The sequence below is a fragment of the Drosophila obscura genome, unplaced genomic scaffold, assembly GCF_018151105.1.
Source record: "Drosophila obscura isolate BZ-5 IFL unplaced genomic scaffold, ASM1815110v1 contig_150, whole genome shotgun sequence".
NCBI classification, from domain to species: domain Eukaryota; kingdom Metazoa; phylum Arthropoda; class Insecta; order Diptera; family Drosophilidae; genus Drosophila; species Drosophila obscura.
Window position 1 is genome coordinate 10,637,674 of NW_024542736.1, and position 26,863 is coordinate 10,664,536.

Sequence of the window (26,863 nt, forward strand, 5' to 3'; positions counted from 1 at the left end):
CACATTTCCAGGGATAAAGTTTTTCTTTTGAGTCGATCCGACAGCGTCATCATCGCTCGCTCGCTCTTGCTCTCCTCTCTCTCTCTCTCTCTCTCTCTAGCTTGCTTTTTCTCTCATGAGAAATGCATGAATATCAAATTAGGTCGAGAAGTGTTAATTTCATGACACTGTCCCCTCCCAACCCAGACCCAACAAGGCCCCCACTGTGCCACACTTTTTTGCGTTGCATTTAAAGCGAATTTCGTTTAAGTAAATTGCAGACTGTGCCACCCGCTGCTGCATGGCAACAACCAACTGATTTTTATATGCAAAACACACACACACAAATCCACACGAATTTTGCAATTGCATTTGCCACCCACCGACAGCCACACACACCCACACATACACATCATCATCATAAATCCCGCACTTCGAATGTCATCCAAAATTATCGCCCTGCCAACGAAATACTTTGAGTAATTGACAGCTCAATAGCGTTTGACTAGACGTTTTGCACAATGATTGGCCAATTATCGGTTAACGGTTAACGCGGTTATAACCGGCGGATAAATCAAACTAAAGCGAAGCGAGGCATGCCATTCAAATTAAACAAATAAACATGAATCAATATTCTGGAGAGAAGGAGGTGGTTCGAGTTCGAGTTCGAAAGGTTAAAGAATCATTTTTGGTACTACGAAACATTTTTGGATCATTCGAATCATTGGATAGTTCGAATTATGTATTTCGGTTTATTCAAATAACTTTTGATCCTTTCAAACCAATTTGAAATATTTTTTAACAAATGTAGATCAGTTTAAGGGAATTTAAAACATTTTACAAGTGCATCAACATTTGGAATTTCAGTGCCATAAATCTCTCGAATTGCTCATAATGAATGGGCTCCGCTTTTGTCATTCGAATGAAATGTCTTCGTTCAGTTATGGGTAATTTATGCAGCTTAAAGTACGCGCAATGCGACAAATGCGCATTTTTTGGTCTATGAAAATCATCAAAAAGTGATTTCTTGATGAGCTCCATTGATTATATTCTATTCAATCAATTTGCACTCTCTTTGGAGCATTTCTTAGTCAGAATTTCAATAAAAATTACCCAAATCTTAACAGAGTTCCTCTCTCAGAGAGCTTAGCATGCTCAATTACTCTTGTGCATTGGAGATTAGATCAAATACACTGCCAGCTCGCCCCCATACAACCTCTCCATTTGCCACTGCCATGAGAGGCTGAATGGTGTGCGTGACTGCCAACCAGCCAGCCAGCCAAACATTTACAGTCGGTGTACAGTCAGTCCCTTAACGGCAAGAAGGTTAAATGTGCCATATAATTTGTTACTTTTTTGCATATGTTGATGCCATTAGGTGGAGACGCCACAGCATCAGCAGCAGCAGCAGCAACAGGAGCTGCTAATGCAAATCCCACGTGGCTGGCTGGCTGGCTGGCTGCCTGTCGCTGTCGTGTATTTATTTTGGAGATTTTTGTAAACTTGTGGACCCCACTATGTGGCATACCTCTCATCCTCATCCTTATCCACATCCTTCTGCCGAACGTTATCCGATCCCACTTCAGCGCTTGTGCGTGCGTCTTTTTGCAGCAGTGTCTGCTGCTGCTGCTGCCTCAGCTGCTGCTGCTGTTGTTGTCACGTGTGAAGTGCCATCGAGTGACACAAATGAAGTGGCTGCTATTAGCTTTAAAGCGCACAGACAACGTTCATGCCACATACTATAGACATTCTGTGCCACATACCCTTGGAAAAGTAAGGGGAAAACTTTGTGGGTGTTTCGTGTGGAAAACTATCTCATTTCTGCTTAAAGTTGAGAGCGGATCTACGCGCTGCGTTTGCCCTTCGTCATCCCTTTGCCTTTTATGTGAGCAAATTAACTTATCTGATCCATCAAGAATGCTGCTGCCACTGCCACTGCCACGTTGCTGCCACTGCTGCTTCTTCTGCTACTGCTGCTGCATAATTTAGCAACATTTTTTCTGCCACTTTCATTCAATTTGCACCCAACAAATCTTTTGGCTCTCATTGAGGTTTCTCGTCTCTGTTTCAACTTGGTTTTTGGCCTTTATCTTTCTTTGGTTCTGTCTCTGGATCTGACTCTGGCTCTGACTCTGACTCTGTTTTCCTTCTTGTTTTCCCTACTTGGATCTGTCTATGGCTCAGAGGAAAAAGGGGGGCTAACTCTTCTGCTTTCGACACCATGAAAAATTCACTCAAATTGTAATTTACTTGCATTTGCTCCCAGCAACCTTTTTCTCCTCCTGCCTTTCAACTTGAGCTTTCGCTTTTGCCTCTTTGCCACTGCCGCTCTATCTATCAGTGTGTGTGTGTTTGTGTCTGTTTTTGTTGTCCCCCTCCAGACAAATCTGTTCTGTTGTCTGCCACATTGTGCTCTGGCTCTGGCTCAGGCTCTAGCACTGGCTCTGCTGTCTTGCTTAAAAATTCCTTTTGAGAAATTGAATCCCTGGCATGCTGGACCAACACGAATCCCGGCAATCCTCCTCATGTTTGTTTATCTGTGTGTGTGTGTGTGTGTGTGCGTGTGCGTTCGTGCATTTGTCTCTCTGTGTCCTGGTGCTGTAGGCACCAATGGGATTTCTACTGCTGCTGCTGCTGCTTATCTCATTTTAAGCATATTTTATCAAAAAAAAAAATATATATATGTATATATTCGTACTCGTTCTCTTATATATATTTTACGCTCTGTGGGTGGGAAAAGTCGTCACATTCCTACACTAATTTCATGCTCTTGACTTGACGGCTTGATTGACTGGAACGGGGATGGGGAACCTCCTTTGGGGGCAAAGGACATCAAAAAGGTGATTATTTGGTGCTTTTACCTTAAGTCAAATATCTCTGTCGAGGTGGTATGCGGTTTTCTTTGAAGTTAAAATAAAAAGAACAAATTTTAATCCTTTTCAGAAAAAGTGTTGCATACTTTAAGGAGCTGTCCTTTCGTGTGCTGCTGCTGCTGCCATAACATCTCTAAAATCCGCTTAAAACTAGTTTGTTTGACTCGTCAAAAGTCAACTTTGGCCCCAAACACACACACACACACACCCAAAAGGAGCTGCAGTTTGTGTGTGTGTGTGTGTAAGTCACTTAAGCGCACAATATGTCAGCCATTTGACCAATTAAAAGTTTTAGCCGTAATACGCTTCATTTGATAAAGTTACCCACACACACACACACGCAGAGAAGGAGTGGGAGAGAGAAAAGAGAGTGAGAAAAGAACATATAGAGACTGAGAAATGGGGAGAGAGAGAGAGGATAGAGTGAGAAATGGGGACTAAGACCTGAGTGCATCAATAGAGGAATTAAAAGGAGAAAGAACAACTTTGTGGAATATAAAAAAAAGAAGAACAAAACGTTTAAAAACTTCTGAGAACCGAAGCTTGTAATACACTATTTTACTTGTTCCATAAATTACTTCTATACGCTAATATGAAATGAGTCTAGACACAAAATCCGGATGCTCTAGCTCTAAAAATAGACTTGCGTTATGCAGCAGCGCCCCTCGGTCGGTTTTAATTTTTTTATTGGCATGAGCACGTGGGTAGCTGCAGCAGCAGACCTATGCATAATGTCTCCTACTTTATCAAGTCAAAAATATATTGTTCATCTGTAAAAATTCGAATAGCTCCCCACTCTAGTAAGGGTATATCAAAAGAAAGAAGCAGAGAAGCAGAGCGGAGCGGGAAAAAAGGAGATTTCTCTTCAAAAATAAAAAGTTTTCAAAGCCAAACCCAGGCAAAGGCAGCAGCGCTACAACTTTTGTTGCTTATTGAAATTTATTGAGATTTATACATAATCTGCTCCCAGAGCAAAGCAAACTTTTGTGCCAGCTGTCAATCACAGTGCACCAAAACCCCTGCCCGGCCCTGCCCAACCCCCTAGACCCCCACCAATCTATGGCTTCTGGACCGGGCGAGGGGAAGGCCTTTCATCCTCCAGTGACCAATAAAAACGACAGGCGCAACAGAAAAAAAAAGACGAAGGAAAAAAAACATTTGACGAAACGTCGTCGAGGTCGTCATCTGTCCAGGAAATAAGCGCCAATTATGCCACCAGCAAATGCGTTCGTCCGGGACACACTCCACCGTCCACCCGCCAGGGGAACAGGACGCACAGGTTCAGTTCGGTTCGGTTCGGTTCCAGCCCCAAGCCCCAGCAGGAAGCCATCAGCTGGATGGCCAGTTAGCGCCACCAGAATTCATTTCGTTTCGCTTCTTCCAATTTCAATTTCAATTTGCCCGCTGCACAGCCGAACCAGTCCATGTCCTTGGAGCATCGAAGAGGGTGGGGGAAAGGGAACCCCGCCGTCTTAGCCTTAACTATAGCTTTAGCCTTGGCCTGGTTTGGACTGGACTAGTCTGGCTTCTTTGGCTGTTGTCTCAAAAGCGTTTGAGGCGGAGATTTCAACGGTGGCTGTTGCCTGTCGATGCCGTGGAATATCTGCTTGACCAAGCGCACACACAGAGACAGAGGCCAGCGATGAGAGCAGGACATTCCCCCTCGCAATACCCATGCCCCCCATGCCCCAATCCACCCCACACCTCAGGTCTGCAAGGAGTCTCTGGGGGTGGGATGGTTCGTTGTAACATTTTGTACGCACTTCCGTTCGGGGCTCGTAAAGGGATTTTCCTGTATCTTGCATCCGGCCTGCTGCTGCTCCTGCTGCTGTTGCTGCTCCTTCTGATGCTGCTGCTGCTGCCCCTTGGCTTACTCTTGCCGACTACCGCCTGTCATCTTGCGCCAATGGGTCATCCATCTCCCATTTCATCCTTGGTTCCCGGTTCGGTCCGCAGGCCGCAAATGTTTTATTTATATGTGGACAACGACGACGACGACGTTGGCGGCAAACTTTTACTTAAATATGCGTGGAGGGCAGGAGGCAGGCATCTCTGGCATCTGCTCAGGTGTGTCTCTGCCAACCCACTCCCCCTCGAACCATATGTGATTTTAGGCCGTGTCTCCATCCTTTGATTGAGTGGTGCGGCTCTGCCCAAATCCGCAAAATAGATTTCCCAATTGACACATTTTTATCTTATTTTTTTTCCTGTGTGTTTGGATTTGTATTTGTATTTTTTTCTCCCGTTGCAAATACGTGTAGGGCCTGGTTAATAAGATTTTAATATTTATGCGGCTGAACACTCAGAAAAAAAAATTGGCATAGTAATAGTAATTGGCATAGAGGCATTGTAAAAAAAGGCAAAGTAAAAAGAGCCCATACAGTCTTTAAATTAAATAAATAGGATAATTAAATGAAATTCATTTTAAATATAAATATATTTCATTCTTTAAAAAAACAGCTTATTAGGGCCCATATTAAATCCATTAAATTTCAACACTTTAAAATAAGATTAAATTAATTCTGAAAATACTTAATCAAAATATAAAAAATATTTAAATCAAAGTATATGAAGTATATTTATTTGAAACACACACAATTTCTTTTTACAATTTGCACAGCCTAACCCAATTTATATTTCTAAATTTAAGTGTAAATATCCAAATTAAGACTTTCTTTCTCTGAATCACTGTATTTCTAGTCGGTGGGCTGAGATTAAGAAATGCTTGTCATAAATAAATTTAATTAAATTTAATTTGAAAATGCCTTTATTAATTCTAAAAGAAGTGAGGACACTCGAGGATAACAGGGTGTCTCTGCCTCTCCGATGCCTTCTACTTTTTTTTTTAACTTTATTTGCTTTGTTGATTGTCAACATCAATTATTTAACTTTTTGGTCGAGGCCTAAACACGAGCTCCTTGGCACCCCCCTTGGCATTCCCCTTGGCGTCCTGGTGCCAGTCGCGTCCTGGGTCTATTTAAAAACAGTCAAATAAGCGCACATAAAACTTATCACGCCTGAATTTGTCAGCACAAAAGCCAACGGAGCAACTCCCGAAAAAGCAACCCTTTTTCCATCTTTTTTTCTGTCCTTCGTTTTTCTTTTCCTTTCTTTCCTTTTTTTTTTTGCCCCCCAGTTAGTTGGAAAATTTGTCGCGGCTTCGGCCGCTTCGCACTTCATTTTGTGTGTGTTGTCTTGTTGAATGCTAAATGCAAATGCTTTGCATACTTTATGGCATTTTCCTACGCTTTTTTCACACTTTTTTAGGCACACGCAATGCGAGTGGGTTAAGAAGAGCCCAGGGGTGTCCTGAGAGACTGAGAGCCAGGGCCAGGGCCAGGGTGGTTTCGGTGGTTTTTCAATGTTTGGTTTGGCGGGTGGCGGCCACTTAAGACAAATTGCAAACGGGAGCCAGCAACAAAGACTTGGAAATAGGCAAAAACGTGCACCCTTCAACCTCCTCAAACCCGTTTGCCCCCCACCACACCTTCGCTCATTTCCTATTGCCATTCAAAAAGTTCATTTACAATAAGCAATAAGAATGATGCCAGAGAGATTTTCCTTTTCCCCTTTCGCGAGTCTGCTTTCTGCCGTGAAAAGTTTGCCGGGAAAACTCCAATTTTTTTTTTCCGCCGCTTGCCCTCTTGAGAGCCCGTCAAGTATTTTTCACGCCAATTTCTGGCACTGATTTTTCACAAAAAAAAAAAGTAATCCCTATCCCTATTCCAATTTCTGCCAGAGACAGCGAGAGAATGTTGCTCGAGGGCAAAGTTATTTTCTTTTGAATATTATGGTTAATTTTCTGCGGCTGCAAGTACTCGAGTGGGGCGCTCGCGCGCTGCTGCTGAGCCCTGGCAAAACTTTTTTACAAGCGTTTTGAGTAATTAAGCAATTATATAATCGTTGCGCCACATCAAGTATGCGCCATGTGTGGCTGGTATGTGTGGCTTGGCTGTAAATATTACCAATTTCTACTGTTGGTGGAGCCTGAGCCTGAGAGGCTGCCATGAACCATGCATAATGCCACTTTATGGCCAAATGGCAAAACTCTCAATGCTGCAATAATCCTCTCGTTCTCTGCCACATCTGTGTGTGTTTGCGTGTGTGTGGGAGCGTAGCAAATGGCTGTCATGCGGTTTTATTAGAAATTGTTATCGCAGCGCCTGTTGCTGCCACGGCCACTCCTGCTGCTGCTTCTGCTGCTGCTGCTGCACTCTGTGGCTGCATCGATCCATGGCGCTTAAGTTTTGATTTTTATCTGCCCCTAGGGGTGGCGCCTCTTTGTGCTTAGAGAGGCTCTGTGCCTGGCTTATTGCTCCATTTGCTATTCGCCCTCGATGGCTTGGGCGTGGGTGTGGCTGGGTGCGGAGGCGAAGGCAGGGGGCTTTAGCCCACAAGTGCTTTGTTATCTGTGGAATTAAAAAACGTCGCACATATTGCTGCCAGAACGAGATGCTGCCGCCTGCCGCCTGCCTCCCGCTGCCGCTGATGCTGCTGCTGCTTCTACTTTGAGTGCACTTTTAGTGTCATAAATCAGAAATTGTGACCCGCTGTTGCAAGTAGCCGCCGTGGAGACTTTGTGTCCGCCCCCCCCCCCGCGTTTTTACGAGTATTATTGCAATGTAAATACAAATTTATATTGGCATCGTAAAGGTACAAAAATCCTTTGCCGCCAGCCGCCAACTTCCTTAAGTGCACACACACATTTACGGCACTTACACACACAAATACACAGAGAGAGAGAGGCAGAGAGGGAGCGCACCCACATGGGGCAACCTACCCGCCACCCTCCAAATGCGCCGCTCAAAGGGCAACCAATCGCATATCCAATGTCAATATTTGTATTTGCTTTCTATGCGAATGCGAATCCTGGGTCGGGCAGCTCTTATTGTCGTTGCTTTTCCTTTTGCTTCTGCTTTAGAGCGTATTTCCTTTTTTATGATTTTGAGTTTTATGTTTCGTAATACCGCGGAATATAAAGCCCAAAGGGTGGGGTGGGATGGGAGTGGGTGATGAGACAAGCAAGGGTTAGGCTAGGGGGCAGAATACAGTGGAATTAGATGACTGAAGATGAGTCATAATTACTCCAGGTATTGGACTATTGACTGAATTGATTTTACTCTAAAAACAAACAACAACAAAATACATCAGATGAAAGTTCTTGCGGGTTCCATTATTAAAGTTCCATCCAAAATATTATTGAATATTCTTCGTACGCAAATTCAAGATTTACTTGTTCGTACACACCCCATGACACCCACTGTGACACACATACACAAATACACACACACAGACCCATCTGGTTGCAGCATGCTCCATTGCATTATTACTTTCGCTATTCATTTTATTGTGTTGGCTACACTTTGATGTCATTTACCCATCATCCAATCCAGTCTCGGTCTCGGTCTCCCAGTGCCAGCCGCTCCTCCGATGCCTCTTTAAGCCTTTATTCGCCACAAGATTAGATTTGCGGGCTGGCTTACTCCAGAGGCCAGGGGACAACTCGTAAGGATAACTAGTCCAATCAGCGGCTGGCAATGGCCATAACCACAGAGGCACACACAGAGACACGCAGCGAGTCCTGTAGTCCTGGCGACATGAGAAGCGCATTAACTATTCGACGCGCCATAAAAATTATGATTCCTTGGCCTACTTTTGAGGCGTGCCACTCCACCACCAGAGGGATATCATATCATATGCCACCAACGCACGTATCTCGAGTAAACATTTTATGTCTGGCGCACCTTCGATGCGTAATAAAGAGAATTCTAAAGACGTCTCCACACATACACAGAGAGAGAGAGAGAGAGAAAAGCATAAACCAAAATAATAATTACCCAAAGCTTTGTGCGGGTCCCTGACAGGCAAAACCGCCCATCCCCTGCCAGCAGTCTAACCATCCTCCCGCTGCCAGCGAAGGATCAGGAGCAACACATGGAAATTTATTGATGCCTAGGAAGGCGGCACTCGGGGCTCCACACACCACTTGAAGGCGAGAGCTCGTGTCGAGCCTTAGAGGCCATAAAAAGTTCACATAATAATGTCAAATGAGTTACAACAAAAGCCAAGTCGAAGACAGACCAGAACAGGGCACGTGGGGGAGGACCTGGGGGGTCGTTTTCGGTGCAGGGCACGGACCCAGCACCCTTTCTCGCGCTGATGACTGTATTAGGGATGGCAGCCCTTGCGGTCGTTTGCAGTTTTTATTACAAATTTATAGGCACACATGCAAATAAATCGCCGGAGTCGAAAGCCTGAGCAACAGTGGGCTTTTTGTCTCAAGGTGCGGGAGGGAGGACACACCTACGTGGAGACAGGTAAGGGTGGAGGGTGGAATGTGCATTCCCCACCCGCAAAAACTTTTCCACTCAGCGCTCTGTCTGTCTGGCACTTTCCCTGCCTTCCTTTCGTTCCTTTAGTTTCGCTTTCAATTGGAAACTTTTTGCAAATTTCATAATGCTTATTTGGGCAGTCGGGCGGTACACAGACACCAAGGACAGACAGACGGACACTGTGTTTGTCCTGGCCCAACACTTTTGCTTGCCGAAAAGTTTCAGCTACCTCTCCCAGTCTCCCAGTGTGTTTGTCTTGCTGTCTGTGGGTCTGTGTGTTTATCTTCCAGTTTGGTCAACAAGTTTTCCTTCGTTTTTTGGCGTGCGCGCACACACCTGGCGACCAAAAACTCTCGCATTGACAACAAAGGCACAGCCAAGGCAGGCACACAGACAGACAGACAGATAGACAGAAAGTGGTAGATATCTGGAGAGTATCCCCTCCCACTGACAACATTTAAGTCCGACTAATGCATGTGTCCGTTTGTGTTTGCTCTGTCCACATGTCCCCCTCTGTCTTCTGTCGACAAACCCTTCGCATGGGAGCTCTTCGTTGCCAGGGTTGCCAGAGCAAGAGAAAGCAATCTTTCTGCCGCACACGGCGTGAAAATCGCGAGAATAAATATTGAACTGTAAAGCCAAAGTCAACAACAAAATGTTCTGTTGCCCCAAAGGATGTAAATGTGTGTGTGTGTGTGCTGCCATCTTGGTCGCTACCTTCCGGGCCCTGTTGTTAGGGTTAAAGCCGATTTGCTCTTTTTTGCACACGCAGCTGTGACGCTGTGACTGCTGCAGTCTTTTCCCTCTCCACTCTCCCCTCTCACATTTACTACAACTTTCTTTACTTTTTAATGCCACAATAATTGGCTTGTTTGCACTGAGGCTTTAAGTTTTCTTTTAGCATCAATAAGCAGGATAATAATCGTTAGATATTACATTTTCCAACGGGGTTTTAATATGATATTTTTTGCTTTTAATATATCCAATCGTGCCAGTCGTGTTTACCGATATTACATTTTAAAAATTACATTTACTTTTATTATTTATTTAAAATAATCCCAGGAACCGAAATTATTAAATTTTGTTTAAATCGTTGATATTAGTCCTACGAAATAATGATTTAAAAATTAAAGTTATGCAATTTATTTGCCTGCATTTTGTTCCCTAATATGGAACTTATAAAAATTATATTTCCACAAATTTTTGCTAAAAATTTCACTCACATAAACCCAAAAATTCGATCAAAATACTTTCTTACATCACTTCAACTCTCTTCTACGAATAATGTCATAACATAAAAATTTGTTTAAAGAAAAAATAGCGTCTTACAGCATACAGTATAACAAATCGAAAACCATGAAAGTCAGAGTCCAGGCTTTCTAGAGCTATGTATAGGTGTTCGAATTAACACGACTTTGTTATACATATATGTTTGTACATTAACTGCATATATAGAATTATTATTTATTTGAAGTTCCTTTAAGTTTCAACGCGTCGTAGAATGATATTCCGAACTACTCTCCATAAAATCCACTTGAATGGTTCAAATATTTAAATCTAAATTGTAATTTTTAAAGTAAACCAAGTTTCAAACTAATCAGCGAAAAGTTTTACACTTTTTCCTAGTTGTTCTTTTTTTTCTTTTAAGAATTCTGTGTTGTAGAAAAATTGTCATACACAATAAAAGTTTTCTTAAGTTCTGCAAACTTGAAAAACTATCTAATTGGAAAGGCAATTTAAGGGATTGCTTGAGGGCTTCAAGGAATTTCCAACGTTTCAAATATTTCCGGAAGAAAGCTACGCTCATACTATTAATGAAAGACTTTTCCTTTTTCATAAGCAATACATTTTCCAAGTAGTTTTCATCGCCCCCCCCACCCATAGTGTGTGTGTTTTTGTATTTTTTGCTACTTCCAAATCAGTTTCCTCATGGGTTTCGTAACGTTTTCTTTCATCTTGTGAAATGTTCCATCTTGTGAAATTTTAACGAGACACCTGGGAATTGCATCATTTCGTGTAATTTCTTGCGTTCGGCGACACACACGGAGAGAGAGAGCCCGGCCAGCCCATTGTGTTATCCTTGTTGTCCTTTTGTGCCCAACTATAATAAATAATGCTCGGCGCCACTCCACTCCACTCCATACCACTTCGCTCTGTCACTGCGTTTCAAACACACATATCGCGTACGTCCCACGTCCAGGACAAAAATAGTCAACCAAATGTAAAGCATTCAAGAAACAAGCAACAAGGACGCAGCAGGACAACAAATACTATAAGATATAGCCCTTCAAGAAGCGTTGGGGCGTTCCGCAGTGCCTTAATTGAAATTAATGTGTATCCCTTTTCGATTTCTACACAGGACTCTTGTTCCGCTGTCTGTCCAACTGTCTGTCTGTTGCGGATAGTTTTCCTTGTTGTCCTTGCCATGTTCTCGGCTGCTTCTGCTGCTGCCCCACGCCAAGAATTGACTTATGCCAAGAAGCAACAAGCAGCTTGTTAACTGTTTGTGTTTGGCCCACTCTTGGCCCGTTGTGCACCTTCAGTTTGCTTTCCTTTCGTACCCTTGAAGTGGATACTTTTGAATGAGCGATTATTTTGGGCAATACCGAGAGAGAAAGTATTCCCTAATTATGTAGTGTTTTTTGGCCTAAAACTTTTCCCTTTAGATGCACGCTGAATAAAATTCTGAGCGGATTAAACTCGTTCCATTCCATTAGGTATAGTTCGTATAATTCGAAGGGTATCTGTAGCATCGGTCTTCCCAAAGCTGGCCTTTCGATACGTTTCGAGTTTCTTATTTCTTTTGGTTTGGGTTGCGTGCCACAATAGTTTGGACACGCACAAAAGCAGGCTACATATAATATTTCTCGTTTAACGATTGTTTTGTGTGTCGCAGGCGGCCGTAAACGGGGGAATAATTAGCCTCTGTTGGCCCTTTGTTGTTGCTGCTGCTGCTGCTGTTGTTTGCTAATGGCTCGACGCAATTTTGATTTTAAAAGATGAGATGCGTGTGCCTAATGTGTGTGGCAAGAGTCCTTTGGTATCCTTGAGCAAATTACCCATACCTTTACGTTTTTCACGTCTCACATGGGCAGGACTGTGCCATTCTCTGCTCACACAATTCCACTTAATAACTATAATTTTTAACGCTTGTTAGGGAGCCACGAACAAAGCCAGGAATCAAATCAGTCGAGAGGGTGGGGGGGACACACAACAAAAGGGCACTGTATCTGAATGTCCTTGCTGGCTTACTCCGGTGCGCTCTCTGCTGTGTGCTTAATGTGCATTGCGGCGGCACGGATATTCGGTCATGGGATCCCGGGTTGCTTATGCTTTTCTTTTAATTCCTTGAAAAGGTTTTTGGCTCTCCACAAAGAACAAATATCGAGTGGAATGAGACGAACACGAGACGTGGAACTACTTTCTTTCTTTCTCTTTCTCCTTCCCGCTTGTTTTTCCTTCTTTTAATATGAATTACAATAATAAAGAATGGAGAAAAGGCGAACGCATATCAAAAGTTGAGGTAACGGCAACGGCAGCGAAATAAAATCATAAAAATTACAAAAGGTGTAGCAGCTGAGGGCTGGAGGGGCTGAGCAGGTAAAAGCACCGAGATCTTTTCGTAGCACGAAATGCGTTCAAGAAAAATCACCGTAATAAAGCCAAGCCGTCTTGTCTGTGTGTCTGTGTCTTGCAAATAAAACAATTTGAGTGGAAATAAAAAATAAAATAACCTGTGTGGGTGGGTGGTAGGGGGGAAGGGAAATGAGCGCTTAACACAACGCCCGAAAAACGCCCGAATGTAAGTGAAGCGCAATCCTTTGTGAGAGAGAATATTACGGAGGCAGCAGCAGCCATCCTCAGACAGACAAACATTTCTGAGCAAACAATGCGTTGTCCTGTGTCTGCCCCCGGAGTGAAGCGCAACTTAAATTATTAATAAGTAGCATAAGAAAAACAAATGCGAATGTATGCGAAGCAGCTTCAGATGGGAAACGTCTGAGCTGATGGAGAGAGAGCAAGTCTGAGGAGGAGAAGAAGAGTCTGAAGATAAAGGTAGTCAGTCCAGCAGGCTACAGACACAGTCCAAGGCAAGGAATCATCCTCAAAGATGGCTGAAACGGAAGCATCTCTGTCCCTGGCCACAGACTGCGGGGTTCAATTCACGGGATAGTTGCTGCTGTTGCCAGGGGGATTGGTGTGGGGGTGACCTCATCATCACCCTTCCCATCCGGATAAAGGGAATAGTAGAGCACACCTGAGTGGCCTGCTGGACAGGCGGATGCTGGATGCTGGATGGCAGATGGCGGATGGCGGAAGTCCTTAAGCTCGAAGGCCTTTGAACCAAGTCCATGTTCGCCTTAAGCGTTGTTTTTACCGCTGTAAACTGCAGAAAAATCCCTGGAATGGTACGGATTAACATCGGAATCTAAATTCCTATCTGTTTGTGACGATGCTGTAAATAAAAGGGATCTGGATGCTACAGATCTATAGTTTGGGGTGCAAGTAGATAAACAGATAAGACAACTGTGACTGTACTGCTGGTTCGAAGCGAATAACAACACAAATGCATGAACAGGAGCCGCCAGGGTGTGCATTTCTTACATGCAGACATACATATTTATAAATATGTATTACATACATATGTACAATATTCTTAAATGGTACGTCACACACAATTCTCACAATATTTTCTCCTATATTTATTTTTGTTGTTTTTCTGCAGGCAAAAACAACTGTAAAACATTTATCGACTAAATGTGGCAGCATAAACAAAATTAAATTCTTAAAAATTCCAACAGCCACCCCACCACCCATCAGGCTACCCCCATAAAATGTCGATTTTTTGTTGTCTTCTATGTTTCTTTTGTTATTAAATATTATTTTGCCGGCCCACCTTTACACGGTCAATTTTTAAGCGTCGTTTTTTTTATGGCCTAAGAAGACACTGTCCCGGCGGATGGACACGCCCCAGCCCAGCCCCCAAGGCATCCCTTTCCGCACAGTCCATGTGCCACTGCCCCCCATGATTTATGCCGCGCGGTCAAGTGTAAGCGTTGGGGTTCCAGCGTTGGGGGCAGGAAATTGGGTTTAACAGCAGTCAGAGGGAGGAGCGGGATATGAGGTCCTTCCTGGCAGCTCGTTTAATTTCAGTCCATTTTTTGTTGTCTGCCGTTTTTATTATTAAATATACTTTTTCTCTCTGGCTCCCTCCCTCCGCCCCTTTTTTTTTTTTTGCTTTTTTATGAACTGGTTATCACTTTGCATGGCAGCAGCAGCGGTACCCGCCCCCACCCGCATCCGTGGACTACTTTGCGTGCTGTGATTTGCCTTAATTAGTCGCGTCGGCAGATCACGGATATACCACCCCCAGAACCGATTTGTGTCGGGTTCATAATTGTGGGAGGAGTGAGACGCGGCTGCCTGTCAGCGCTTAAGCTCTGGCAGTGGCACTGTCATTTTTTTTCCCGACATAAATCACAATTTATTGGCCACTCATTAACCCTTCAACTGATGGATAATAAAATTTGCAAAAAAAAAAAAAAACAAAGAAGAAAAATATACAGAAAATATCATATTAATTGCAGTTCGATGGGGCGGAATAAATTGTTTGTTGAAAATTTGTGGCCGCATTCCAACCTTAATTATTTGTAAATTTTGTTTGACTTCTTTATTGAAATGTTGCACAAATTGTTGTGTGACAAATGTCAACAGCTTTATTCTGGTTGGGGTGGGGGGCAAAATGCATTCCACAAAATGTGGTTTCACAATCAACGCAATAAGTTTACGCCTGTCATGCCACAAAGTAAAATTTTAGTCGAGGGAACAGAAATTTAATTTTCCATCAAAGTAAATTTCTTTCCCCTCTTGGAACAAAGCGAGTGCCAAAGGGCTGCAGGATATCATTTATTAAATGCGCCACAGTGACACCAAGGAGCAGAAGGAAGCAACAGCAGTCAGCACAAACAGTCAGGGACATTCCGTAGGCCCCAAATTAAAAGCGCATTTATATTGGTTAAGCTGCTGTGTATTCCGTTCTCCTTTTTGTGGGTTATTTCTTTATTCAATAGCCAAACAGTTGCCTCCCAACCCCTCTCTCTCGCACAGTATGGGGGCTACCCTCTCAGGATGCACACACACACACACACCCCCGCTAACGAGCGTCCATTATGCAAACAATAAGCACAGTTTCCTTCCCAGATAACAAACAAACAAACAGGACAAAACAGAACAGTACCGAATAAATGTATAAAAATATTCCCTTGGAAAATATTGCGCATACGCCACGCCACACGCATCCTCCGGCGAGCGAGAGTGGCTTTCATTCAAAAATAGATTTATGTGCTGGCATTTAAACAGGAGACGCAACAACAACAGCAACAAACGAAGCAAAATCATGAAATATATGCTGCAGCATTTATCAAAAAACGTGACACAATCCGTGGAAATGTGGAAAATGTTTGTGTTCCGTTGTTCCCCTTTCTTTCGAACCGACGAACATCTTGACATCATTATACTTGAAGAGTGCATTTTGGTATCATTAAAATGTGATCACTTCGTATTAAAGTTGTAGTCAAATGAGGGAGTGACGCGGTGCCCATCCAACCATCTTGGGGGCAGCAGCACCAACAATTTGATTTACTGGCACACATTATTTTACGTAAATATCTGTGTGTGTGTTTTGCCAGTGACGGGGAGGTCTCTATGGCTCTATGGGTCTGTGTCTGTATAGGTTTTGCAATAATGTCAACAATAGACGGATGTGGCGAAAAAAAAAACCCTTCTCAACAGCAGCATCCATCTGGGAGTGTGTCCCAGTTTGTTGCTGGCAACATTTACATTTAGCATTTGTGCCCTGCCCTGCCCACCATCCCACTTGTTGACTTTTTGCCATTTGCATGATTTTCGCATTTGTTTCCCCTTAATTTACTATTTAATAATCGAGCAAGCAAACAGAAAGAGTTCGAATAAAAGTTAGATCAAAGGATGAATATTAGTTAGAGTTACAGAGGAGGGAGGGGAGTGTGTATGTGTGTATGTAGTAGTAGTATGTGGGAATGATAGAAAACTTACCTTAACTCCAATATGAACCGATGCAAATTCTGTTTTGTGTAGTGAAGGAATCGGTATCGGTAATTGCATAGGAAGGGGGCAGGACATCATGGTCGCTACCTGTGTGAATAGATAAACAGATAATGCAGATAGAGGTTAGTTTTTTCGTTTTTTGATTCGGTTTTGTGGTGTATGTATGTAGAAGTATTTGTGTAATGAATGTCATGAAAGCTCCATCAAACGAACAGAGTTAAGAAATATGAGAGGTTGCATAAAGGTTAAGGGTTAACAGATTACAACAAAGAGAATAGAAAATTTTTGAGCATAAAGGAAGTAGAATTCAGGTAATATGACAGACTGCCAGAAGAGCCAAACATTAAAATTTAAACACAATTTTTTACATCCAAACCAGAACTTAAAATTTATTCCTTATTTTCTTTAAACATTTTAGAGAATTAAGGATTTTTTTCTAACTATTAGCAGAGTAAATTAAACCATAAAAAATATCCATAAAATGCTACTGATTTTTAATTGATAGAACAAATTCAGAAAACAATAGAAAAGCGCCTTCCACCAAGAGAGAGAACCTTTCGAAGTCGCCTACTTTAATGCTCTCTTTAGCGGACATTTTTCCCTTAATCGGACATAAATCCGTGCACAATGTATGTCCGCTCAAGCAAGCGCACACATTTACACTTTTCTTTGCACTTTGCTTCGCTGCTTCGCTGGGGCAACATTCTTTTCTGACTTGCAACAATAAGATGGCGCGCTTGCTGATAACCAAATCAATGCAACAGCTGCTGCTGCTGCTGCAGTTGCTGATGATATCCCTCCGCCCCACCGTTTCACACCATTTGCCATGCAACCTGCACTGACATTTGGCCCACATTTTCCCCCTGTTTACACTCTTCTCATCGCCCCATTTTACTGTTGGCATTGCAATTTTTCGCCTTTTCAATTTCACGCGTTTTAATGGCAGCCAACAACACAGGAATCGTTTGGCTGCACATCCGTGCTCCGTGCTCCTCTTCGTGAGCAGACCCGGTTGGCAGACCCGTACCCGTACCCTCCTCCATACAAATCACGACCGCATTGCATTTCATTGAAGCAAAATGCCCTGCTTGTCCTGCTCGCGGGGAGTTAAGGGCGAGGAATGGAATGGAGGGGCCAGAGTGGGGGTGCGGATGAAGCCCAGGCGTGGCAAGGCCATCGTTTCATTTGGCGCCCATCATCATTGTCATTTCCGCTTTTGCGTAACGATGTCAACGTTTTTGATGGCTTCATTTCGTTGTGCGCTGCATTTCGTTTCGTTTCGTTTCGTTTTTGGGGCGCCAAATAAATCATAGCCTAGCCATTCCCTTAGCCCCCTGCCCACTGCCCTCCGTCACTCTGTCAACCTCTTCACTATACCGCTCTCTTCCGCACAGTCCACTCTCTTCCTCTCTCTCTATTTCCCACTGCATTCGCGCTTTTCCCAAGCAATAAAAACTTTTCGACTTTGTCATAATACGAGCACACAGACAAAAAAACACAAAAGGCAGATAGCCGACTGGAAGACACCCTGTTTAATATTTGTCTTTTAGGCGGAAATTCATTTGCATTGCTGTGCTGATTTTTTTGCTTTCATTTTAAATTTGTCCATTTAAAATTTGAAATAAATAAATAAATAAAATGATTTATTTAATATGTTTTTTCGTTAAACATAAGTAAATCAATATCAAATATTACCAACTTTTTAAATTTAATTATTTAAATTTTCAAAATATAAAAATATACATTTTTTAATTTTTTTTTTTAAACCAAAATTATTGTTAGAATTTAATTTTTTCATTTCAAATCCATAAAATTTTATTCCATAACTTAGTGATAAAATTTTCCAATAATTAATTTGGGTTGCTCCTTTAAACCCAACCGATAAAAACACCAAATTTTCCTTTTAAATTAATAAATAATTTACTTTTAAAAAACACCCTTGGCTTTATTATTCTCATGGAATCGTGAAAAAGCGAAGCTCTTGAAATGTGAATCTTAGTTTTGGTTTTATTATTTGTATTCAATAAGTATAATTTTTGGAAAATGGATAGGAGCTCATATCTGCAGTTTCAAACATGACAAAGCGGCTTTGTTTAACTCTTAAAATGTGGACAGCACATGTAGCACATGTCACCGACAATTGCACGATTACGATATACCCTTTTCCTTCTGCAAATACCGAACACAAACATCAAAAGAATAAGAGGAAGGAGCAGGCGCTTGAAGAGCAACAACAAATACAAAGTAGAATCTGAAAATCAGCAAGGCAAGACATATAGAAAAGTAGGGGAAGAAAAAGAGAGTGATAAAGAGAAGGAGAGCGAGAGCTAAAGCGAGGAAGAGCGGAAACGGAGCGTTGAAAATTAAAATGGCATGACAAAGTGGCAAATGTTGTCAAAACTTTTGCATTGCATTGCAGGGACGGCAAACATGAACCCCACAAGAAACTACATACAACATTGTACCACTGAAGGAGAGTGGGAGACGAGTGCCTGTCATAAAAGTAGTTGCATGCCACACACATAACAATATTTCAATTTCCGGCCTTGATTGTCCCCCCAACCCCCAACAAAGGGAAACCCCTTCCTCGCTTTCCTTTATTTTTCGCTGCCATTTGTTAAAAACATTTAAAAAGCAAAACAAATTTCCTATCGCATTACACCTCCTGCCCCACGTCACCAACACACTGCTCTCACTCACTGACTGGGTGGTCTGCCTCATGTCGCACCAATCACCTGTCAATGGGTGGGGGTGGGGCATCGATTACCAACAGCAAAGCCTCCAACACCTCTTAAAGAAATCATAACTTAACTAAACTATTTATGTCCGCTGCTGGGGCGTTCGATTTCAGTCGCTGTCTCACTCTGTCTACACCTCTTTCTCCATCTCTCTGTCTCCTCCTCTCTCTCAGACTCCCTCTGTCTGCTTGCTGTCAGATATCTATCTGTCAGTTTATTTACGCATTTCACAGCAAATTGCTTTAAGTGCTACAAAAGTGTCATTTACATGGGGCAAAGGCACTGGCACTGGGCAAACTAATTAATAGAATACACCATTTCAGAATTATGTTCACTTTCCGCACTCAATTTATTGTTGTTGTTGCTGTTGTTGTTGTATATGCTGCATTTTGTGTTTGTTGCTCATGTTCAAGATGTTGTCATGTCTGTCTTAAACTTTCAGAGGGTATTATAATTCTTGTATAATGAAAATTGTAGACAACAGCAAGAAGAATACAAATACATAAGAAAGTGCCGCTTTGTGGAGACATTTGATTCTAATTAGAATTATTTTACTGTGTAGATTTATTCTACTTAATTGTGTTGTTATTTTTCTCTTTAATTTCTTGTTTAACATTTTTTTCCCCTACATTTCTGCTTTTGGTTTCCTTGTGCTAAATGTATATTATTTTTGTTGTACTGCTACCAAATTCAAAAAGCTTATAGATAATAATATATATTATATACATAATGTACTATGTATAAATAAACATTATAATAAATAATAATAATAATATTATAAATACAATTTCTTTTCTTTAAATATAAATTTTTCTTTGTTAAATGTCTCTCGTCAAAATCCCTACTTGCGGTCAAGTCTCATAAATAATTCCTATCATCGATTGAGGTCTTTCAAGGTAATATATAAACCATTAGCCATAGTTGCATAGTCGTTGCATGCTGGCTCGCTGTTGCAACCAGTTGTCGCCGGCATCGTCGTCTTCGGCGGCGTCATCATCATCATTATCAGAAAAGTAGTGGCAAAGTGCAGCGGAGCGTGACGTTGGTGGGGGCTTGCATGTTAATGACGACAACAAACGGAAATTGACGTTGCCCCCTGACGTTTCAACCATTCCAACAATGTTGCCGCGTTTTTATGCTGACACGCGACACGCAGCCCAAAAGGAAGGGGAAATTGGGGGAAAGGGGGCTGAGCATTGGAAATGGAGAGGGAGAGAGAGAGAGGGAGCGAAGCGAAACCCGTGCCACACACATGTGGTAGCCATATGAACATTGGCAACTACACTTGTAATAAATGTCCGAAGTCTCAGAAAATTCTCCCACTCTCTCTCTCTGTCTGTTGTTCTCCCTCTTGCACTTGCCACATTGATGCATGACCTCGTCTCGCTTGGCGTCCCCTGTCCCCTGTTTCTGCCACCCCCACCCACGCGTTAATTTGTCCAGTTTTGTGGCATACAACTCACAGCATGCCGAGCAGGATAATAAGTGTAATACGATGGCCAGCGAAAGAGAGCGAGACTGCTGCTGCCACTGCTGCACTGCTGTTCGGTTGTTGCATGCACAATTAGGCCTGAGGGGTAGGCCCATCCACACGGACCACCCCCACCGCCCACAAAAACCAATGATTAATGAGGCTGTTGCAGCCACCGCCTGCATCGTGCATTGTGCATCATTCGGTTAAGTTCCGTTGCATGGCAGCAGCTGAACCTGTGCTACAACTGCAACAAGTTCATGGCATTTGTCGTCGCTTTTTCCACTTCACTGGGCATGCGCGGCATGCACACACCTGCAGGCACTGCAACTGCCGCTGCAACAGCTGCTGTGGCAATCGTGTTGCAAATCAAGCGAAAATTCATCCACTGGCGAAATTCCCGTGAACACTGATGCGCCCCTGGCACTGATATCACAGATGCATCAGCTACAGCTACAGATACAGCTACAGAACACACAGATACAATGAGGTGGCAAGTTAATGAGCAGGTGGCTGCCGGTGCCGTTGCCGCTGCTGTTGATTCACTCACTTGCATTCGGTTTGGCGGCCCAGAGCATTGAACCGCTGGTCATGAGCTGGTCATGAGTGCAATAATCATTCAATCATTCAATCAATTTGCATTTTCAAAAAGACAGTTTCGACACAAAACAATAAATCAGTCATTCAGTTATCTATCCATTCGGAATCTTTTGTAATGCAATCATTAATTAAGCAAGCTATTGTTTTATTTTGTTTTACAGGGGAGCAGCAAAGCTTTTGGGAATGAAAACGATTTCCTTGCCCCTGAGAGACTGTAAGATGGAGAGCCTAGAACTCTTACCCCAGAGGGATCCAGACACACATACACTCAGAGAAAAAACTGTCGCAGTAAAAAGAAACGTACCCATACTTCGTTTAAATATTTAAAAAAATTTTAATTCTGTTTTAATTTGCTCATATTTAATCTAAATATAATGCAATAAATTTGTAGAAAATATATTCAATCTAATAGCCGAAACCCCTACGATGCTAGTGCTATCCATGATGATGTTAATTTAAGTTTTAGACTCTCGCTAATAATTATTATTTTTATTATAATTATTATTATTGTAATAAATAAATTGGTAAAAATTTGTAAATATATTTTTTTGAATTTCATCTGCATAAGCATCCTAAAAGTATACAATCAAAAGCTCGTTGCTATGGCATTAATTGTGTTCGAAAGCCAAGTGTTCAAATAGCCAAACCAAAAGTTTTTTTTTTATTCTGGCCATAAAAGTTAAACGATTGTGATTAAGTTATATTTATTATATATATATTATTTATTATATATATATTATTTATTATATTATATATTATATATTATTTATTATATTATATATTATATATTATTTATTATATTATATAATATATATTATTTATTATATTATATATTATTATATTATTGATCTGGTCCCCTTTGGTAGCTTGTTTTAGTGCCTGTTATTTTACTTGTCGGTTCACGTCTTTTGGTACTGTGCGCGGCAAGCGATCGCTGTTTCGTCCTTACATATCCTAACCTTTGTCTGGTGGCTAATTAAAGGTGACAAAATAATATCGGATGCGTTCCTCAACAATTATCTTATATCTAGTAGATATAACCATGCTATATGATTCCGCATTTGCCGTTTTTGCTCGTATCATCAAAATTGTAGATGCTACAGAACTTCGCTTATCCATTAAATTCAGTTTGGAATTATAGAAGTCTGTCCAGAAATTGCTGCTCTTGCTCTAGCTCTTTTAGTCACTGAGTCTCCTGCTCAAACGATTTGCCCAATCAAAATTCAAATTTGCTCAACTGCAGATATGGTATGGCCATAATTTGTAAGCCCATTATACAGCCACACAGTCAACAGATTTCGCACAGCATCCATCAATCGATGTGCCACAGACAAACTGCATATAACCACCAGCCATTTCCTTATATTTTTTATCAAGTATTTGTATGCACTCCAAGGACTCTAATGAGAGCGAAGACTGCATCAATCAGAGAAGCCCCCACCACACACACATAAATCGCATTAAAAAGCTCAAATCGTTTAGATTTGTGACACTAAGAGGCATGGCAAGAGGGGCGGGGGCAGGGCAGGGCACACAGCGGATGTCTGTGGCAACAATAACAAAATCTAGCCAAGAAATTTTGCAGATTTGTGCATAACAAGTGAAAGTAAATAGAGAGTAGGAGCAGGAGAAGGAGAAGGCTGTCTCGTACTTTATGCAAAGAATGACGCCCATATTTCACTCACAAAAAAAATAAGAAGAAAAAACTCCCGGCGAATGGCTCTTAATGCGCTGGGAAAACACGCCAAGAAGTTGCAGGCAGGCAGTCAGAACTTGTTGCAACATAGCACAGAAGTATCTGAACCAGCCGTATCTGGATGCTGAAGGTGTCGACAGAAATGGAAATTTGTAAGACGAGCGAAATTGAAAGCGAAATGCGCGGCATTTGCATAAATTTTTGTTGACGTTGCCCAAACGTTTGGGGGGGATCTATTGAACGGATGAATGATAAGAACAGAACCCGAACCCAAGAACAGTTGGCTGAAGGCAGGCACTCCGAGTGGGGTTTGGGGTTTGGGCTTTGGATCGGTAGATACAAAATAATAGCTTGCTTTTCCGTGCGTCTGGCGTCTGCGGCACAAGTGGCGTGTGCGGCTTACTGCGCGTTGCCTGACTGTCTGCCTGCCTGGCTGCTTGCAACGCCTAAAACTATGCAGCGCTATAGTACCGAGTAAATGTGTGGAAAATCCCTTTCTGTTGAGGCTTTACCCCATGAGGATGTGGTGTTGACGCACCCCCTTCCCCATGGTAGCGGCTTTGTGTTGCATGTGTGTGTGCCTGCGGTTTTGTGCCGCATCAAATTGCATTAGTGTTGAAAGCAGCACAAAAGCCGCCCAGAAAGGATTCCCATTCCTACCCCAAAAACGAATCTAAAGATGCTCTGCCAGATGCGGAGCTAAGAAATACATCTCTAAGTCATGGTACCCGCTGGTTAGGGTACAGAAAAGATGAACCCGTGGATGGAGAAAAGCCTCTCTCTGTGCCTGCATCTCAGTGTTCCCTTTCTCTGGCTCAGTTGCTGGCTGTTCTCTGTTCTCTGTCTCTCTTTCTCGGCGGATTTCGCATTTTTGCATTCTGATCCAAGCGCATCCCTTTACTTGGCCAGAAAGGGAGGAGTGCACGGGAGTGGGAGTGGAAGTGGGAGTGTAATGCTGCTACTTTTGCCTAGCTTTGGGCGTAAGCCTACTCCAAGCAGAGGCAAAAGGAGGCTGTGTTTCGATGCTGCTCTTGGTGCTCTGGGTGCATGTTGCATACGAAATGCAATGCAGACAGCCAGTCACCAAAGTCAGGCCAGCAGCGGTGACATCATTCATCATTTATCCGACAGAGTGGCAGCCCCCGAAAGCCCCCCTGCTGGGGGAAAGGAACATGTAATTAAAAATGTCAACGCACAACAGATTTTGGATGCTTTGGCCATGCAATCAGTTTGTTGCATGCAACACAGATTCAATGGAGGAAGCCATGTTGCATGCTGCACCTTGGCAAAGGGAAACTTCAATTGGAATTGCAACGGGCAGAAGGAAGGTTTTCCAGCTGGGAAACGTCTCTTAATTTGGCTTAGAGAAACAACTGTACGGAAAAACTATTCTTTTGTTTTTGATATGATTTCACATTTCCACAGCTGCCTGGCGGCAGGCTCCTTTAGCTGCTTCCTTCTGTAGTCTGTAGTCTGTAGTCGGTAGTCTGCTGGAGCAGCACTTTCAATCATTTTTATTTGCCACATGTGGCACAAAAAAAAGCTATGGGTGCTGAATGCTGGGTGCTGGGCTGCTGGGCTGCAGGCTGCAGCCATTCATCTCACCGACTGACTGACAGACAAACATTTCTCGCAAATTAAATGAAAACACCTGATGATATTTGAAGTAATAACTTCCGACTCTTGTTTCAACAAGGCAGCAGCAGCCCTCCTGCCTGATGGATTCCTCCATTTCATTCCTCCACTTTTGGTGAAAAGTTCTACCTTGCTGCCTTTTCCTTCTGTCTTCCATCAGACGTGGAAAAAAATAACAACACGAAACTACAGAGAGTTTTGAATATCCCTTGCTGATATATATTGGATTGTATGGCCATGTCGCTGTATGGCTACACGAATAAATATTGGGGAACTACTCGTACAAAAAACAAAAGCAAAAACAACGCAAAACAGATGGCAAACAAAAGCACAAAAGGGAGTTCAACAAATGGCCACCACACGCTCTCCCATTCAGATGAAACTTTCTGCTCATGTTTGCTGATGTGACTCGTGTTCCTCCTCTGCTGCTCCTGCTAACCATTCCCATTCCCATCCTCATTCAGAGAAGAAGAGCCACATCCCACACCCCTTCTTACATACTAAAAAGAGTGTGTGCGGCGGCCTTGAACTGCGGCTGCGACTGCGCACCAGAGCAAAGCAATTGAGCTGTCACAACCCAACAGGCAAAAGAAACCAGCAAAAACAAAGACAGAAAAAAACAAAAAGAAAAAGCAATGCAAAACCCAAAACTGAAGACGAAGCCAAAGCCAAAGATTGATGCTGTCAGACCAAGAGGCAAAAGCAAAAGTAAAACGAAGGCGAGGCGAAAGCCACAGCCGAAGACGACAAAGACAAATCCAAAGTCCCCAAAGAAAAGAACAAAAGGCATCCCAAGAGCCAGGCGCACTGTCAAGAATCGCAAATAAAGCCAAAGAATTGAACTGAAGACTTTTGTTGTCGTTGTTTTTACCCCACTTCCTTTTCTCTCCCTCTCTCTCTTTGTTTTATTTCATGCCTTGACTGTCAATAAATGAGCTTCAATATGGTGTGAAATTGAATGCGCAGCCATAGGAGAAAAAAAAACCAATCACAGCAAAACAACTTGGAAGGGGGTGGCAGGGGATCAAGTGTTCTTCAAACTCTGCCAAATCGGGATTCCATCCAGCAGCGAATTGTTCTAGAAATTAATAACGAAAACTGTTTAAGGCATTTTGGGACACACATCAATCGTTCGCCATGCAACACGCAACTAAAGTGCGTTTCAAAACTGTAAGACCATCAGATATAAGAATTTAAAGAGTGTCAATATGCGATAAGTAATTTTCTTTTATTCATTATAATTATATTAATTATTGTTCGCGTTCGACTCCCAGCGTCCCTAATCACTTATAAAGCCACGTCCCCACCTGGCTTGATCCACCTTGCGGGGGAGTTGTAGATATACCGATGTAATGTGAAAAATATAGGAAGTCATACTGAATCGAACCAGTCTTGGACTTTTTACTCCTACATTGCGACCGATTTCCCCCGAAATGGCCCAAACAGCCCTCGACGCCCTCTGGACTCCTCAGAAGCCTGCGTGCCCCATCAATTATAATTATAATTATATTATTTATGTATTTATGGTACTATTTTTTCCCATAAGCTTGGAAATTTTTGATGGTAATCTTGTTACAAAAAAACATCATTCAAATATCAAGACAAGATAGAGCCTTACTCTCCATAGAACTTTAATTTGTATTTCTGACAATAAACTATTCTTGGACGATTTTCATTCGATCGCAATGATTATTATCACATCTTAAGGATTGTGCATAGAAAAAGAGTTTTCTGGATAAGCAATTTATGGAAACTTCGCCGCTTAAAACTTTAATTTTATTTTATTTCGATATGGAAAATCAACAGGGATTTACTGTTGGGTAATTGTCTTATTTTCGTGTCATTCGTAAGGTCTATGTCCGCTTACAGTTCGTACTTTGATTTTGCACCCGTGGAACGTTTTATAATTATATTCAAACTATAACTTCAGAACGTACTGTACTCGCCCCGGTACATCTTAAAGATACACCATTTTTGGGGGGGCTTCACAAATCCTTTTACGTAGACAAGCAACAAACTTGGTTATTAATAAATTTGCTAAGCCTGCGTAATGAGGGTCGGTCGCTCGGCCCCCACACCCCAGCATTTGCCTCCGGTTTTGGTTCTCTTGTTTAATTTTTTGTGGTTCTATTTTTTTTTTGGTCATGCCGGGCAGCGAGTGTTAATGACATCTGTGCCAGGGAGAGAGAGAGGGAGACAAGAACGAGTTTCGGTCATGTGCAGGGGGTAGGTACGTCTTTCAGTCTTTGAGTCTACTGTTTTGGCTCTGTCTGTCAGGCGCTGAAAAATGTTTGTGCATGAGAAATTGCCTTGGCCCAGGCCAGGCCAGGCCAGGCCAGGACGGCAGCCTGCAGTAGACACATAAATTCTCATTTAGCATCGTCAAATTAATGACTTCAAAAACGTCTCTCATTGGGCAGTGGGACGGACGGACCGACGGACTGACTGACTGA

The 26,863-nt window shown here is 42.4% G+C and overlaps 1 protein-coding gene across 2 annotated transcripts in view; it reads right to left on the minus strand.

Annotated features, from left to right (window-relative positions):
• LOC111077337 (polypyrimidine tract-binding protein 1) overlaps positions 1–26,863 on the minus strand; it is a 159,876-nt gene that overhangs the window by 112,126 nt on the left and 20,887 nt on the right. For both annotated transcript variants that reach the window (XM_022371567.2, XM_022371565.2), the window contains one exon: positions 16,259–16,357. In XM_022371567.2, the coding sequence (XP_022227259.1) occupies positions 16,259–16,348 (90 nt within the window). In that variant the 5' untranslated portion in view covers positions 16,349–16,357. Of the gene's footprint in view, positions 1–16,258; positions 16,358–26,863 lie in introns of those variants that run through there.